General features: G+C 34.6%; 1 protein-coding gene across 1 annotated transcript; it reads right to left on the minus strand.

Moving 5' to 3' along the window:
- Positions 1-1,224: 1,224 nt before the first annotated feature.
- LOC131607758 (NAC domain-containing protein 104-like) lies at positions 1,225-2,440 on the minus strand. The gene is made up of 3 exons (XM_058879722.1): positions 2,180-2,440; positions 1,808-2,088; positions 1,225-1,651 (listed from the first exon to the last, which is right to left on the minus strand). Exons 1-3 carry the CDS (start codon positions 2,346-2,348, stop codon positions 1,511-1,513), a joined length of 591 nt encoding a protein of 196 aa, XP_058735705.1. The 5' UTR covers positions 2,349-2,440; the 3' UTR covers positions 1,225-1,510.
- Between the last annotated feature and the right edge of the window lie 17,339 nt (positions 2,441-19,779).

A 19,779-nucleotide genomic window follows, 5' to 3' on the forward strand; every position in this document is an offset into this window, starting at 1 on the left:
TTTAAATATTTTTATCATATTAGTTTTTTTTTTAATTTTTTTCCTGAAGTGTAATATTAATACTCATCGAGAATGACACGTCAAGATTAAAATTTCAAAATTTATATAAATAAAAAACGATTTATTTAAAATTTTGACTGACTTAATAGTTATCTCGATAGTAAGTTGTCTGACTCGACTATTATCTCGACAGTTAGTTGGTTATTTTATCTTTAAACAATAATTGTACATATCAATTGTCCTAAACTAAAATTTAGATTCACAACAATGACGATAAACTTACAAATAATAGTTCAATGGAAATGTTAATCCCTATTGTTGGGTCCGATGAAAAATATGAAAAATGTATATTCTAACACTCAAATTAATATTAATTATCACATTTTTTAAAAATAGAAAATATGTACTTTAAAAAATTAAAAGAAAATATTATATAAATTTAAAAATGTACTATTAAAGTTAGATCAATAAAAAAATCGATTTAAAAAAATTAAATGGGAATACTAACTCAAGAAATTTGATATAGATTTATGATTTACTAGAAGATATATTAAATAATTTAGGACTATCTTTAATCTTTAAACATAAGTCTTATTATAAGGATGAAATACTTAAGAATTATTTTTCATGTTAGTTGATCATGGTCCATTATTCAATATAATTTTTGAAAATATTTTAAAATACTAATTTAAGAAGAATTTTCAATCCAAGAGATTATTTTAAATTTTTGCTAATTTCAACAATGAACTTTTAATCTAATAATCTAATAGTAGTATTAATAAAACAGGATCTCCATGTATTTTTTATGAAAAAAGGATATGCACTACAATATAAAATAACCAATAACAATCATATATTTTATTAAATTATATTGAAAATTTTAAATAATTTATATGACATGGTAGAATGATAGAATATTTTACAAAATCCATATTCATTAAACTCATTTTTATTTATAATATATAAAAAACGGAAATTTTTATATCAACTTATTCCACGCACTCGTAGGGAACACAAATCCCACACGTTACTCCCATAGTATAAAAATAGATATGAGCTTTTTGCCTAAATTATCTGGATTGGATTTGCAGGGTTATGTGAGTATTCATCAGTGGCAAAAGAGGGTGTTTGATTATCCACGTGTCATCATAAAAACTAAACTAAAAAATCACAAAAAAATTTCCAAATGAATTAGAGAATGGGATCTTTGAAAGCATAACGTCATATTGCATATTGTTTGGTCATGAATTTCATTTCATATAGTGCCCCACTTCAAAGGCCTGCTAGCTATGTAATACAATTCTATAGCTATAGCAACTTCACTGATTACATTTAATTTAAGTAACTACAATAAAAAAAAGAAAATTAATTAATCATATTGATAACAACAACAATTAGCTTAAACCTTTAATTATCTCACATTTGGAAAATGGAAAATGTAGCTAGTAATTCAACTCTCTTTCTCTCTATAGTATTATCATCACTTGCATTGCATTTGCATTTGCATCATCTAATTTGGCAAGCTTACTTCATCAAGATCATCCAATGATAAAAAAACTTCATCCAAACAAGATAATTCAGTTCCATCTCCATCTTCATCGTCATCCTCATCGCGTTGATAAACTCGACATATCACCCACCTACTATGTTCCTAAATCAAACAAACAAATACTACAATTAATACTAATATAACTCAGATGATAACAACCTTTATAAAAGTTTAAAATATTAGAGGACGCAAGTTCGACTCTGCCATAGATATTTGACATAAAGATAAGTTTTTTTTATAGTATTATATTATACTAACCGATTTCGGGTGTGATTTTCTTTTGGACGATGATCTTGAAGAAGAAGAAGAAGCGGAATCAGAAAGACGATACTCTTGCATTATCCAATTAGTTTTGCTACCATTAGGTGCATCACCAATATGAAAAACATAATATTTCTTCATACCAACTCTCTTATTGCTTGAACTTGTTACAACTTGTTCTTCCATTCCCATTGGCATCCAATAACCATTGTTAGTAATTCTATTTTGTGTCCTTCTACTATAATAATACCATTGGTTCCCCTCTTCCAAAGCTCTACCTATACAAAATTAATCAAACTAATTATATCAAAAATATTAATTAATTAATGTAAAAAACTATAATATAGTAATAATAAAATATGAAGTTACCTTGAAGTTGCCATGGATCAAAGGGGTAGAGGTCAAGATCAGGGATAACATCAGGATGACAAGGTAAAAGAGAGGCCTTTCTATGAAGGAAATGGACCACAAGTTCTTCATCAGTTGGATAAAATCGAAACCCTGGTGGAAGATTAACATTGTTGTTACTATCACCCATTAAATAATTAAAGGTAGAGAGTAAGGAAATTAAATGAAAGAGGTTAGCTATAGGTAGGATATAGATGAAGGTGGTGGGTGTCAAGGTTTGGTATTTATAGAAATTTGATTCTAGGAGTTATATTGTGAAGGAGTGACGTGAAACTGAAGTGTTTTTTTTTATCACACACATATATGAATTGAATATTGCATTTTTTTTATTAATTAATAATTTTGATGAAATACATATATATAGTTTTGATTTTGTTTAGTGGCACTTTAATTTGAGAAGTGAGAACTAACTCCACCAAGGAAGTAAGGCGGCTGATAACGGAACGTGATGGATTAAGATTAGATACTTTGGGCATAAAACGGGATAACCAAAATCGTCTTAGTGGAAAAAAGGTCTGTGAGAGAGACATTGATGCAAATCATCATTCTTTTATACCTTTCATTAGTATTAATATCAAATTAGTATTAGTTCAATATTATTAGATAGTTCACCAATACTTATGATAACTTATTTGTTATATTCTTTTTATAAATAAAAATATTATTAATAAGTAAAGTACAATATCTCCAACCCATAATAATTTTAAAAAATAATTTAAAATGGTGAAAAATATAAGAAGAATGAAATTTTGAAAAATATAAGAATGAAATTTCTCGTTGAACCTAACTCTAAAAGTTAAAGGGGTGGGAAGGGTAGCTCAGTTGACACTTACTAAGTGAGTTAAAGAAATTGTTAGTCTTCAATATCTGATAGCAGCATTTATTTGTAAACATGTTGTTGATACTTATAAATCAACAACTTTACCCACTAAATTGAGTCTATTTTTTTTCTTCTTTTAGATAATCGTTTCATTTTTACTTAAGATTTTAAAATGATAGGATCATATTAATATTTAATAAAATTACTCCAAATAGCATCACAATAAGCTAACATGCCCCATTTTCATTTGTTAAGAAGAGAAATATTAAATAGGTTCAGTTTTTTTACGCCAATACGACCATTTTTATTAAACTTGGATATGTTTTTTCAACTAATTTAATAAATTTACTTCTTTTCTTCTGCATCATCCATGAAAATTTTCTTTGAATGGAAGTTGTTTTGGGCCGAACATAATGGTCACCGAATCGACCACTCGAAAGAAGATACAATTCATCTAAAGCATTTGCAGCACAAGAGAACTACCCTACGAAAGAAGACAGACGATCTAATTCCCAGATGCATCCAATAGATCCCTGCATCACACACTTACAACTAACAGATTGTTATAACCGCCTCACTATATAAAAAATAGACACAAAGAGTTCAGGTACACAATTTCAAATTTAGTTTCCATTCACCTGTCTCTCACATACTGACTTAAGCGTTGGAGTGCTAAACTTGTAGGTTAGCCCTTTCTCCACTACATCGGAAGCTCAGATCCACCGTAATCCTCCACAACTACCGATTCTCCATCAATTTCTGGTTCTGCAACAGAATAGTTTGTGGGAATCAACTTTTGATTTATGGCTCCGTTTGTGGGAATCAACTTTTGATTTATGCGTTTCCATAATTGCACATTCACTCCCCGATACATCAGTTCAAAACCTCTTTAGTTTATCAGATCAAGAGATCTCAAAATCGAACATGAAACTCTACAACCTCCGGTCTGATCAAGTAGCGTATCAACTTTGGCTTTCTGAATTTCTAGATTCTAGACTTCCACACTTTTGTGTAATGGCTGAATCTAGAGCTATTCGTTCCGTTGCAATACACGAAGTCGTTGTCGCTCAAGCAGCAATCAATCAACCTCTTCTTCATCCTCCTTAAGGCATTACAGATCAAGTAGCGAACACTGTTTTTTCCAAATCTTTTCCAAGCTCCTCAGATCACTGGATTTGTTCTAGTGCCTTCGATTAGGCCTTTGATACAGCCGCCAACTTCACAACCTAAAGTCTTTCATGATATCCACTGTTGCAAGCCAACCTCAAGATACAAGACGCCAACGAATTGCCGAACAATATGTAAAATAACGTCAGACAACAGAATTCACAGGCAATAAAGGAAAGGTTGCTTCGCCTAGAAGAAAGCCTTACAACGCGTCTCCATGAGGAAACACCATGCAAGAAGCGATGTAAAAAAGAAGCCAAGCCGCCATCCTTGGGCTTATCATATCTTAAACTAAACTTTTGATACCATATTAACAAATGTTGTTAGACTTAACTCAACCTACAAAGCCAACTTGTTGGATGAGAATTGTCTCCATTACTAAACATATGTTTAAACCATGTATTATCTGACGTTAAATTCTTAAAACTATAATACTAATTGCTACAAACTTTTTCAATTCTATCAATTCTAAAACAAATACATGGTTAACCCATATATTATCCGACATGAAATTCTTAATACTATCATATTTATTGCAACAAACTTTTTCAATTCAATCAATTCTAAAACTTATATTTTTTTCTCTATGTTTCTCAATAAAACTTTTATAATTAAACATTACTTTGACCCAAAGAAAGTTCTAATTAATGTACATTCAAACTAGCTACATAAACCACATTGTTAATATATTTGAACAACTAGTTAATGAAAGACTCAATTATAAAAGTTTGAGATATTTTCATTTGAAATATTATATTTGTATAAACAAAATACAAAAGACAAAAAGTTGCACAATTGTAATACTCTAACAGTTAAGAGTTTAATATTGTACAAATATATTTTGATTTTATACATTTGGATTTTGCATTTGTATCTACACAAGGCAACAAATACCTCAAAAAATAAAATAAAAACAATTTATTTTCAGTCATCATCACACTTCATGCTGATATCATCCAAGTACAATAATATCCACGTGGCAAGAGAGTGTATTTTTGGCATTGGGCCTGTTGGAATGTACCTACATATGGTTGATCATAATTATAAGCAATTATCATAAGTTTTCTACATTTAAATACAATAACTTTTTTGTTTTCTCTCTACCCATATGCTTTTGCCTTGCTTTGTAATCAACAAATTAGTAGGAGTACTACAGTGGGAACTGCACATACGTTCCACATGGAAACAAACCACTCAAGTGATTTTTTTTAACTGATTTGGTTGGGGCCAAAAAAGCCCCCACATTATTTATATAATTAATCAATTATTAAATCTTGCATAAGAAAAAAATAAGTGCTCACTAGGATTGAAGTTGAACTACTTTGCTTATAACTTTTCCAACCATGAATTGCATTTTGTAGCTTATTGGTTTCTCTTTTGGATTTACGAGGTCAGCAATTATAATTGTTGTTCCATTCAAGTAGACAACATTATTCTGTTTCTGATGACTAATCGAAAATATCTAAATGTTACTCCATTTGAGTCCAATGTTGAGAGTGAGTTATAATAAATGTATAAAGAGTTAGGGGTGTTCGCGGTGCGGTTTGGGCGGTTTTGACGAAAAAAATCATCCGAACCGCAAGAGAAAAAATAGTGCGGTTTGGTTTGGTTCGGTTGGCTTTTAAAAAAAATCCGAACCAAACCAAACCAAACTAATGTGGTTTGGTTCGGTTCGGTTGGTTCGGTTTTTTACAAATATTTTATTGAGCCATACATACACATATAGATGATAACATAATTTTGTATTTATACATTCATACACTATCAAATAACAACAAAACTCGTCATATTTTGACAACAATTTTCCATTTAATATGTAAAAATTAAATTAGACAAAAGTGGAATATTAAACATAAAATAATAGCATAAAACAATATAAAAATTATTATAACGAAACAAAAAAATAGAAGAGACGAAAAATTAGTGAAAGTGAAAAAGAAAAAAAAATGTTGAGAGATTAGAGAAGAAGATATGCGATAAAAACGAAACTGAAATACGGAACATTTACATAAAAATGAGAAGGTGAAAAAGAAAGAATATAAGAGAGTAAAGATTATAGAAGAAGAGGGAAGATGTATGTGGCAAAGAAGGTGCGATAATGTTATTAGAGATTTTAGAAGATCGGGACTGAAATTATATGTGTAAGGATGAGAAAATTGTTCGTAATCATAATGCTAATGTATAATAAGTTTAAGTTTGGGTTGGATGTGAGTTAGTAAAATTTAGGTTGTAACATAGTGCGGTTTGATTCGGTTTGGTTCGGTTTACAAAATACAAACCGCAAAACGAACCGAACCGTGCGGTTTTGTAAAAACTGACCCAAACTAATCCGAACCAAATGCGGTTTTTTGCAGTTTCGGTTTGATTTGGTTTGGTTTGCGGTTTTTTATTGGGTTGGTTTGGTTTTGATCACCCCTATAAAGAGTTACTATATTGAGTACAAGGTTTTACGGTGTTTTTCTTGTATACTAGTATGTCATTGTCTTTACCTTTGGGTTGAGTTGGTACCAACTACTAAGAGACACACTCAACCAAATAAAGGCATCAACATATTACAAACAAACAATAAGCAACATTTTTTAAAAGATATTAATCTCCAAAAATTGATGAAAAATTGATGAGTTGGTCGGTGAAGGCTTAGTTTTTGAGAGTATATTTCTCTGAAAGTTTGAGATTCATATTCTTTTAGGTAATGTTAACCAATATATGACTCTGTTTTAATTTTAAATAAATTCTGCTAGTGAATGTTGAAACATACAATTACATAATTGGTAAACAATTGAGTAAGTGGAGAAAGAGGTAGTAAAAGAGAAGAGAATTAGAGAGAGAGATAATTAACGGTAAGAATGATAGTTTTCATTAACTTTTAGATAGGGATACCTTGAAGGCCTTTATACAAGTGTTATAAAATAATCAGACCTAAAACACATCAGCAAAATATAAGAAAAAGCCAAAACTCGGAGCTGTAACCGATTAACGCAAATGATTAATCGGTTACAGCAGACAAAACCATAAAATACACAAACAACTGTAACCAATTAACGCGTATGTGTAACTGGTTAACGCCAACACAAAATAACTTTTTTCTTGTTCAGAAATGTTTTTCTACCGGCTATAACCGGTTACACCCCGTGTTAACCGACTACAACACTTAAATTACCAAATTTTCACTCAACAATGAACAACGAGATTGGTCTCGAATTATTTTGTCTCACCAAATTTATAAATAGATGTTTAGACTATATTATATCTAATGTAAAACTTCTCAACATACATCGCATACCCACACAATTGTCATTTAACTTTAGGAGAATTGCTATTTCCACCCTTATGTATGTATCCCACACATTCGAAAATACCATTAATGCGTCCGAATATGCATTTCTCAACGTATCGAAAATCACACCAAATGCGTCATTCTGAGATCCATTTCATTTTGCTAAAATATTTGTCCGAAAATGCATCTTTGGACAGTGTTTGAAGATGCATCTTTGAACACACTCAAAATCACACCAGAATATGTTATTATGAGATCTACCTCATTTTGCTAAAAAATTTATTTGAAAATGCATCTCCAAACAGTCTGGAGATACATCTCCGGATACACTCAAAATCACACCATAATGCGTTATTCTAAGATCCACCCTCTTTTGCAAAAATAAATTGTCCGAAGATATATTTTTGAACACGCTCAAATTTTTGCAAAATAATGACTCAATAATATGTACTGAAGTGTGTAAAAAATGTGTAGATGAATCTTTAGATACTAGAGACCGTTGTGACTTTTTACGGTGGCGAGCGAATAGATATAAGAGTGGGAAGAATAATTTCCTAACTTTAGTATGGCCCATTTCCTATTGCTAGTGGACCATTAGTTAACAAACATAGTTCAACTCCTAAGAAAAATTCTATTCACCATGCCCTGGAGAACAACGTTCCCAACTTTGTGAAATTTATGGAAGTACTTCTTCCCCATTTTCTTTGGTACTATGTACCATATTCTTCAGATTATGAGTTGCCAATCCCATATTCCACAAGGTACTACTAGTGCGCACTACTAATTATTTTTTTAAATTAATATTTAAAATCTTATCTATCTAGTAGAAGATGAAATAATTAGTACTAGTGAAAATGTTTGAATTTACAAAATATAACATTTTTATTTTAAAGTATAATATTTATTCATTAACCAGAATCAGAATGTAGTTGATACAACGTGACATTTCTAGTAAAATTTAGAAATTAGTTAAATATGTAGCTACGGATTTACGGCCTGGCCTACACAAGGTCCTGGTCAGGTCAGATTTTTTCAAAAAATTTAAGGCTTTTTAAAAGTATATTTAACAAAAAAGACTAGGCCACATGATATACAAAAGTCTTTTAAGTTTAGTAGGCTAACTTATATATATATATATATATATATATATATATATATATATATATATATATATATATATATATATATATATATATATATATATATATATATATATATTTAATTATTATAATATTGTATTCATATTTTGAATTAAAATACAAAAATCAAGCTTAGTCATTTTGATGAACGGATGAAAATTAACTGCAAAAACTGTATGAACAATGTCATAAATTGTTCTCTTAAGTTCTCTCAAACAAATAGTATCAAAAAAATTATATTAATAGATAAAATTAAATAAGTAAACGCAAATAAACATTTAGTCTTATTGATCTTTTAATTTGTAGTCTATCTAAACATTAGTTAAATTTCTTACTTACAAATGTTCAAATAAAATAGGCTTTTATGTAGGCTCTTAGGCCAAACAGACCTTCAAAAAGATCAGACTTAGGCCTAAAAATAAGCCTTTGATAAGCCACAGGCCAATACTTAGGCTTTAAAATTTTGACAAGTCAGGCTTAAGCTTGGCAAAGTGTAGCTCGGTCCAACTTATTTCAATCCTTATATGTGACCACCTTGATTAAATTATCACATTATAGTTGTTATAATAAACAGAGAAAATGTCTCTAATGACTAATAACACCATTAAATTTAGGATGATTTCTTTTAGAGAAATGAAAACTATTTTGGCATCTATTTCAAAATCTACATATCTTATATTATTTATTATTTAAAATATAAGAAGATTAATTGTTCTAGATAAGTCTATAATACTTTTATCTGATTTTTTACCACCACATTAAAATGGTCTTTATTTAGTCTTTGCACATTAAAATTTTTAATTTTATTATTAAAATAATATAACCCCTCATATTTTATCAAACTTATCAATTCTCTCTTCATTCTCTTTTTTACCTTCATCGCTTCCTTACTTCTTTCTTCCACAGTTCTCTTTCCTCACCCTTTTCTCTTTATTTCTCCGTTTTTCAACAACAATGTTATATCAAATGTGTCTTTCAATTTTCAAATTTTAGTTTACTTTATTTATAGTTTCTGAATCGTTTTGAACATCTTCAATTTTTCGTTCATATATGATTTTAGGTTTTATTGTTACTTCAAATTTTAGATCAATGATGTTCTAGATATTAATCAAATAAGATATGAAAAATGTAAAGGACGAGTGATGTTTTTCAGATCGGTGAAAGCAAAAACTCTCTTTCTTTCAATTCACTTTCATTCTATTTTTAACTTTGATTCTTCCGTTTTTTAGCTTTTTAACCTTTCTGCATGTTTTGGTTTGAACCGAGGTGTTGGTTTTAATGCATTCTGATTTTGTTTTTCAGGTTATTCAAGTGGTTTAATGCATTTGTCAACACCAACATCAAAGGTCGAGCTTGAACCTTGGAAATTTTATCACAGGCCGATCTCCAACCTAAACAAGGGTTTGATCATACAATCTCTAAACCAAAGCTGTTAACGAGTTTAGCTTCTATCCCAAATAAATCCTTAAATGGATGATATTCAACCAAGGTGTATACAAAAGATTACCTTGGTAAGTTTACGATTATACCCTTCCAGAATTACGACTATATCCTCACTTACAAAAGAACTTTTCTCACAAAAGCACTTAGGCTATTATACTAGTGAGAGAAAGTTAAATAAAACTTTAGAGAGAGAAATATAGATAGAGAGAGATGTCAAAACACGTTTCTGGATAAAGGAAATGAGAAAATATACCTCTATTTATAGGCTAGAGGTTAACTCAAAAAGGAATTTCCAATAAATCCATTTAAAGCAATCTAATCAATTGACAAGTTTTCTCAATCTATTAGAAGTTTGAAATATAATCGTTTGTAAGTTTATAAAAGGAAGGAAAATATATCTAGTCGTTGCACATCATTAAGGCGTTGTCTTAATCGCTCGGGGCTCGATTTTGAGTTAATCTAATCAATTAGATAAATGTTCCAACCGATTAGATAAGTCAAAATTTTGCATATAACTATTTTGCCTGCTCCTAATTCATCTGGCACAATTTCAAGATGTTTTTGAAAATATTTTCTTTTGGTAAAAGCATTTTGAAAATATTTTTGTGTGTGTGCTTCAGTCATGCGCTTTTACGATAAAGCACTTGTGTATTACATTTGCTTCACTCACTGTTAAAATAGGAGGTAACACCGTACTTCAAGACTTTTCCATATGCTTGATCTTTTGTATACACTGAGATGGGGTTTTAGTAATATTCCATTTGACTTCCATCATTAGATAATCAACTCCTTCAAACCCTAATGAGGTTTGCATCTTTATTCGCTTAACCATTAATGCTTGAATTATAATAACACATTAGTGGTCGTTATCAAACGTTGATGTCCTTGTTAAAAGCATATCACCTATAAAATAAGGTTCCACAAAAACAAGTTCTAATCTATTAGCAAGAAAATTGTAAACTAATTTATGTATCACATTACACCAAATGTTAATTATCATCTTTAGAAATAATAATAATAATAATAATAATAATAATAATAATAACAATACTTAATTTTTTAGTTTAATAAAGATGCAGTGACAATGATAGTGTAAAATATTTTGACATCATTATCCAGTAAAATTTATCATATTTCATCTTATTCTACTAGGAAAATCCCAACTCCCACACTAGTTATATATAAAGCTTGAAAAATGTTTATAAAAGTGACATCCATTACCTTGCAAGTCGATTTTGTAGAATGAGTTCTACCAAATTATAATACTAATATGGTATCAGAGTCTATCGATCGGGACATAAACCACTTACTGTTTATATCCATGTACTAAATGTGGATTTATGTACTTGCAAGTATAGGAAATGGAGTGATCTAAGATGGTAAAGGTTGGGGATAACAAGGATTCAAGTCAATCATTAGCTGCTTATTTTTTATGATGTTAATCCTTGAAGTTAAGCAACCGCTGAAGATAACTCAAATAGTCAAAGTGCACAAGATGGTTGATCAAGCTATCATTCCGAATCAAGTTGAACATTTGATTGAAGTTAACACTGTAATGCATCAACTCTCAATTGAAGACTTAGGGTTTATGACCACCAGTGGTTAAAGCTTTCAATCTCTCACATGATGGTAACCAACATAGAAATATCTCACGACTCATCAAGAGACTCAAGGTTATTGAGTGATGCTACAAGACTTGAAGCTTTAGAGTGTGCAAGAGGGAAAGTGTGGAAGCTTTCGCTAACATGTTCGTTTGAGTTATCAGTGCATTATAAAGACACAAAGACATATCTAGAAGTATTATGACTAAATCACACACACTAAAAATATTGATAAGTCTCTTATTTTTTTAAATTAAAATCATCCTAAATGTTTTTTAGACCTAATCAATTGATTATGGGACCGTCCGCTTGATTAAGAAAATTTTTCTAAGCTGTCTAATCGATTAGATTTATAGCATAATCAATTAGATGATCCTTAATCGAGTCTATAATATATTATGACAATCTCTTACAAATTGATAACAACTCTCTATCTAAACCTTCCATTTTGAGCCACAACAATCAATTATTTTCAATGCCTAATCGATTAGCTTATTTATTTGGCTCGTGGGTTGTTTCCAAATTTACACCGTGTAATGGCTTATAAAAGAGAGCTTCTCCATCCTTTAAAATAATCCAGAAAATATGAAAAAACTCACTTTTCATTTCTCACATCACCTTTCTAAATCAATCTTGGTTTTCTCAAATATTATAACCATAATTCTTTGAGAGTATTCTTGAGTCTGGTGAGGAATATTATCCTTGGTGAGTGCATAATTGTAAATTAATACCAAGAGTAGATTTTTCTTCTGAGTAAATAATTCTTCCTTAGGAAGTTATCATTTTAGTTAGGAGATAAACCATTTAAAAAACTCTTATTTGTACTCAGACAATTTGTCTAAGTCTCTATTTGATTGGTAAGCTCCACCATTGAAAAACCCCTCTTTTGGTTCGTGGAAGTCAGCCAGTGAAAATATCCACAATGGTTCTTAAGCTTAGCCTAGTAAAAGATCTATTGGTTCGAGATCAACCTGATGTAAAATCTCTCTTGATTTTTGAGTTCAGTCCGATGTAAAAACTCAGTACGTTCGAGATCATCCCAGTATAAATCTCAATTCGATTTGCGGTTAGCCCGTATAAAACTCTGGTTCAGCTCGGAGGATAACCAACTCAAAACTTCGTATTGATTTGAGGCCAGTCTGTGCAAAATTTTGTTTGATGTGAAGACTAATTGTTTCAAGCTAAATTCTTTGTATGGTTTGGAGACTAACTACTTCAAGTCCTCTTCGTTGTTTGGTTAGAAGTTATCCTGGAAACTTCATTTCCTTATATAAGGGGGATGGTGAGCATAACTTTCTAAAAACTCTCAAGACATAGTAGATACTCTCAAAATCAATTCTTAAAGACAACATTAAATCTTCTTTACTGAACCCGTATAACTCTCCGATATTACTTCTCTTTCCTTATCTATTTTTTTTCCACTTAATTTCTTTACTCTAAATTTTTCGGTGCATATTTTATTCGGTGATTCAAATATAATGTTTTATAACCTATAATTTCCACTTAATGTTTTACTCCCCCTTTGTTGGACAACATTCAGTTCAACGGTATTTGAAATGCTTATCTAGATTTTTAATATTTTCAAGAAAATTTCTTTACCCACCTCCCTATGGGGGGTCACCCCCAGCGAAATTCCCAAACTACCCCTGCTTCGGAAATGAACTTCCGAAGCGCTTTTTTTTTAAAAAAATTTCCTTGATTCGGAAGTTCATCTCCGAAAACACCTCATGGGGGGTGCGTTCGGAGATGAACATCCGAAAACACCTCATGGGGGGTGAATTCGGAAGTTCATTTCCGAATTATGCAGAAACTGTGTTTTTTTTTTATGTTTTTTCTTAAACGCAACCGCATTTTAATTAAACGTTACCGGCAAATAAAATAAACAATAGATAGACTGAAAACACTAATATGATAAATAAACAAAAAAAATACTAATATGAAAATATTATATACAAACCGAAATAAATAAAAATAGTGTGCTAAATATACAATCCAAAATCAAAAAATGAATAAACCCCACCACTACTGGGTGTGCCTAACCCGCTCACCCTGGGCCCTCCTCTGCCGCCTGTACCCCGTGTTGGAGCGGTAAAGCGGCAAGCAACAAAAGATTTGGAAATATTCATCCGGGAATTATCGTGTCCACAGAGATTGGTGAGAAGAACTGCCGTTCGACTATCTCGCGTTCTAAGTTTCATGATTTGGGTGCGGAAAGGTAAATGCGGGAAAAGTAAATAAAAGCAGATAAACAATCTCAATAGTCTAAGAGAAATAGTTATGGAGTGGCATTTCGTTCTACCCGTCGAATACTTAAATCTGAAGATCTATCGCTCTACACTCACAATACGCATCAACATCACCGGGCATCACTCGAGATGCCACATCGGTGTCCATGTCTGCAACACCGACGAAAGCTCAACCGTACTATTCACATCAGCGATTTCTCCACCGACACAAACAACACGGAGGCATTAGACTCGATACCCACTAAGATTGTTAGTCCTGAATCCATGTCTGCAACCCAGAAACTAACAGTTATCATTCCTAATCAAGATCTATGGTGTCCATGTCTGCAACAACACAAATCCAGAGCATTTAAGCAAAAAGATCAAGAACAACAACAATGATGATTTGTAAAGCGAATATATAAACGATCCCAAGATCCACAAATATACATACAATAAGAGTAGAAACATACATACAACACCCACCATTGGAATGAAACAAAGGGAAGAGAGAAGATGAACCGGAAAGATCTCACCGGTACAATGAAATCGAGTCAGATCCATGATCAATCCACATGACGTCGCACCCAATGGTGTTTCCTAAGCCTCTAAACTACCAAAAAAGGATCAGAGCTCAACTTGTCAAGAAGAGGTGATAAAAAACCTAAAAAATCTGTTATTAACTATTTATACAAAACTGAGTTTCGCAGTGGGCGCGACGCGCCCTACTTCAGTGCGACGCGCCCTGTATAAATTTACCAAACCGCCCTAGCGCGCGACGCGCCCTAATCCGGCGCGACGCGCCCTAACTTCTGCCAGCTTATGTTCTTCAAACTCAAAGAGGGTGCGACGCGCCCTACAGCGCGCGAAGCGCCCTGCACCAGAACAGCAGAATTATTTCCTCTTTGCTCTCGCAGCCGTGTCTTCGACACTTTATTCCTCAAGGCTCCGAAAACGCAAGAATACCTACAAAAATACAACAAAACTATCAAACGGTATAAAAGTATATGAAAATACAAGTATTCGTAAAGTAAACGTAATTACACAAAAACGGGGAATTATTCAAACGGTATTAACAAAAAGCATTGATAAGTGCCACTATTTACATACACAAAATAACTACAATTTGGCACTTAACAACTCTCCCCAACTAGAATCTGTTTGTCCTCAAACAGGGCCAAACACTCAAATCGCAAAAGTAAAAATCCAAAGAATCAAGAATCGACAAGATTTGGAAAAACAAAACAATTGTACGGTTCAAACAAAAACGTACGAACAAAGTAAATACTTACCACTATCCTACAACGACAACATGAAAATGAAACGATTCCTAAGTACAAAAATCATACAAAACATTCTAAACAAAAACAAGCTCAATCACGAATCACGTCTAGCAAAAACTCATCGGTAGATGAAAAACACAGAAAGGTGAGGACTTTGAACACTCATCCAACAATCTTGCAAACAATAGACAAAATTATGCGTTCATCTAAAAATAGTATTGAAAATGCAACGACACGAATCACAAGGGCTTTCAAGGTTGTAATGTGGCTCGGTTAACAAACAAGTGATAAGTCCTAAAGCTAATCGAAACAAAAACTTGCCTAAACCTAAGGGAGTAATTACTTCCACAAAGTTTCAAACAATATAATTTCAATCAAACTTCTTCTTTATCACAAATTGTCAAACCAAAACATAATACTTATTAGCACACTCTTATTCCAAACTCTTTTTGTTCTTTTCTTTTTCAAACTTTTCTCTTTTTTCTTTCTTTTTCTTTTCTTTCTTTCTCACATTTTTTTTTCTTTTTCTTTTTCTTTTCTTTCCACTACCTCATATCAATCACATCATAAAGAGGCAAACACCTTCTCCCCAACTTGAATTCAACCATAACATAAAGTGAATACTCCCTACTTTCTAAGGCAAGGTAAAAATCCATCTAAACATCATAATTATAGGTCAAGAAAACAAAGATAATCAAAATCCATCAAAAAGGGTGAACTATGTCTCATGTTCAAAAACAAAATGGACAATGACAAAAAGGCTCAAAGGGGGTACTAATGGTCACACACTCACAAGGTAAATTGACATTTGGCAATGGTAGTTGTGCTCAAAATCAAACAAGTGCCTTGATCACTTTCGTGCATTCACAAAATCAATACAAACGACAGATTAAACATAATAATATCCAGTTAAAACAAGAAATGTCGGTCTCTCGCATATATATACAATGGAAAGCCACCTCACATTTATGGTAAAAAGGGAAAACTAATTGTGATTCAAGTCATGAGCAAGTTATGCAAAAAGAATGAATAGTATGAAAATTGTACAAATGAAAAGTCTCCTAAACATGCTATGCTATAGAAAGCGATAAACGAGTACCTTGCAACGTACAAATTCGATCAATCATTACCGCACAACCGGCTTATTGAATCAATCAAAGTTGGAGAATTACCAAATGCGACTCCAAGTAATCGGGCCAAAATTTGAGTATAAACACAAACAAAATCATTAAAAATAAATCGATAAAATACTATACTATAAAGCCTTGGTGTAAGTGGGAAAAAGGCGAGCCGAGTGACCCGTTAAAAAGAGGTCACTGGCCAAAAGCAACCCAGCGCGCGACGCACCCATGAGCGCGCGACGCGCGCTACACCAGAAAAACCAGACCAGTCTAAAAAGACAGATTTTTCAGTGAGCCACCACTTAACACCTACACAACTCAATTACAGAAAAACAGAAAAATAAAACCATTGGGGTGCCTCCCAACAAGCGCTCGTTTAACGTCGTTAGCTCGACGCCTTTATTGTTTCGCGAATGGTAAGAAACTTCCTCGCGGTACGCCAATGCTTTCGCCTCAAACGCAACCTAAAGAAAATGACCTGCCCAAACACTTAATCAAAACTATACGAAACTTAAAACATAAAACCATCGCAATGCGATTAATCTCAACCAATCCCCGGCAACGGCGCCATTTTGTTGGAGCGGTAAAGCGGCAAGCAACAAAAGATTTGGAAATATTCATCCGGGAATTATCGTGTCCACAGAGATTGGTGAGAAGAACTGCCGTTCGACTATCTCGCGTTCTAAGTTTCATGATTTGGGTGCGGAAAGGTAAATGCGGGAAAAGTAAATAAAAGCAGATAAACAATCTCAATAGTCTAAGAGAAATAGTTATGGAGTGGCATTTCGTTCTACCCGTCGAATACTTAAATCTGAAGATCTATCGCTCTACACTCACAATACGCATCAACATCACCGGGCATCACTCGAGATGCCACATCGGTGTCCATGTCTGCAACACCGACGAAAGCTCAACCGTACTATTCACATCAGCGATTTCTCCACCGACACAAACAACACGGAGGCATTAGACTCGATACCCACTAAGATTGTTAGTCCTGAATCCATGTCTGCAACCCAGAAACTAACAGTTATCATTCCTAATCAAGATCTATGGTGTCCATGTCTGCAACAACACAAATCCAGAGCATTTAAGCAAAAAGATCAAGAACAACAACAATGATGATTTGTAAAGCGAATATATAAACGATCCCAAGATCCACAAATATACATACAATAAGAGTAGAAACATACATACAACACCCACCATTGGAATGAAACAAAGGGAAGAGAGAAGATGAACCGGAAAGATCTCACCGGTACAATGAAATCGAGTCAGATCCATGATCAATCCACATGACGTCGCACCCAATGGTGTTTCCTAAGCCTCTAAACTACCAAAAAAGGATCAGAGCTCAACTTGTCAAGAAGAGGTGATAAAAAACCTAAAAAATCTGTTATTAACTATTTATACAAAACTGAGTTTCGCAGTGGGCGCGACGCGCCCTACTTCAGTGCGACGCGCCCTGTATAAATTTACCAAACCGCCCTAGCGCGCGACGCGCCCTAATCCGGCGCGACGCGCCCTAACTTCTGCCAGCTTATGTTCTTCAAACTCAAAGAGGGTGCGACGCGCCCTACAGCGCGCGAAGCGCCCTGCACCAGAACAGCAGAATTATTTCCTCTTTGCTCTCGCAGCCGTGTCTTCGACACTTTATTCCTCAAGGCTCCGAAAACGCAAGAATACCTACAAAAATACAACAAAACTATCAAACGGTATAAAAGTATATGAAAATACAAGTATTCGTAAAGTAAACGTAATTACACAAAAACGGGGAATTATTCAAACGGTATTAACAAAAAGCATTGATAAGTGCCACTATTTACATACACAAAATAACTACAATTTGGCACTTAACACCCCGCCGCACGGCCCGCATCAGTGACGATGATCTCCATCACGGCGACTGCCTCTGGTCCGCCCTGATGAATGACACCTCGATGCAACGCGTCCCGCCCAAGCATCTCTATCCGCTGGCAGATCGGAAGGAGATCAATGGCGTGGTCATCCTCCGCCTGCCGGTTCTCCAGGATCTCCTCGTGTGCTGGCCTAGGAGCGCCGGGAACGTCGGGTCTCAAGAGAGGATGGGACACCCGGTAGAACCATGTGACGTACCCCTCCACACTGTGCCAGTCCTGGGTGACCCGCATGCGACGGTACTCCTCCGGTACCACATGATGCTGCCACTCCTCCCATATGGCAGTGAGCTGCACTCTGGTCACTGTGTCAGGAGCAGCCTCGAAGGGTGACCTGGGTATGATCTGCACGAACCCAAACTGCCGCATGCACCGCTCCGGGAGATACCGGACCATGATGTCGGTCCCGCATGCCAACCAGCCTGAATATAGAGCAACCCCGTCGAAGGGGACAACCTGAGCATAGTCGGCGAACGGCCTCCAGGTGACGTCGTCGTGCATCATGCGGTCCAGGTACAGGCGGTATGGTCCCACCGCATCGTTCCCCCTCTGGAGGGCGTATCTGGCGGCCCTGGGCATGGCGTCAACGTACGCAGGATCGATGTGGAAGCCGTGGATGCGGGAGAAGTAGGAGATGATCCAGCTCTGAAACACAAATACGATAATGTATTAAAAATAAATACGAAACATAAATAAATAAATAAATACGAGAATGTGTTAAAATCAAACGTACCGTAAGCAGAATGCAGGATCCGACCAGCTGCCTCGTCCTCCAGTTGGAGGCCTCATTCAGCTTCTGGTAGAGATATGCCAGAGTAGCTGCCCCCCAGTTCCACTGGTGAACGGTATCCAGGTCCATGAAATAGCGGAGGTAGGCCACGTCGACGTACCTGGCGCTCTTGTCCACAAAGCATGCAGCGCCTACCACATGCATGTACCAGCACCGAAGAGCGCAGTCGCGGTGGTACTCCCTGAATAGGTCGTTACCCTCCTGCTCGGCCTCGACCGCCGCGTCCAGGTGGAACTCAAAATAGAGGCTCAGTGTGTTGAACCGGACATGAGGCCCAAAAGTCGAGACGCACTCCAGGTGAGCAACCTCGTGCGGCAGGCCCAAATAGTGCATCATCCACTCAATGGCCTCGACCCTCTGGATCCTGGAGTGGTCCAACAGCGGCCCCCTAATAGGCAGGTGGAGAAGACACTGGACGTCATGCAAGGTGATCGTCAACTCCCCCACCGGCAAGTGGAAAGAAGACGTCTCCTTGTGTCAGCGCTCCACAAATGCCCCCTGCATGCCGGTGCTGATGGTGGTGTACCCGGTCATGCAGAGCCCGCAAAGCCCTGAACCTCGCACATGGTCGTTAAACCACTGAGCTGCTGGTTTAAACAGACCGAAAATCTTCCTGGAGTGGTTCACCATTTTCAATGGCTCTCTCTCCTGTTACAAAAAAAAACAAATAAGCGAGAAATAAACGGTAAAATTATAAAAAATGGTGACAAATAAACGGCTAAGTTAAAAAAAATACCTCTCCCTCCCAGATCCGCCGAGCCACGTGATCCTGGTAGTGA

This window comes from Vicia villosa, linkage group LG5, assembly GCF_029867415.1.
Source record: "Vicia villosa cultivar HV-30 ecotype Madison, WI linkage group LG5, Vvil1.0, whole genome shotgun sequence".
Taxonomy (NCBI): domain Eukaryota; kingdom Viridiplantae; phylum Streptophyta; class Magnoliopsida; order Fabales; family Fabaceae; genus Vicia; species Vicia villosa.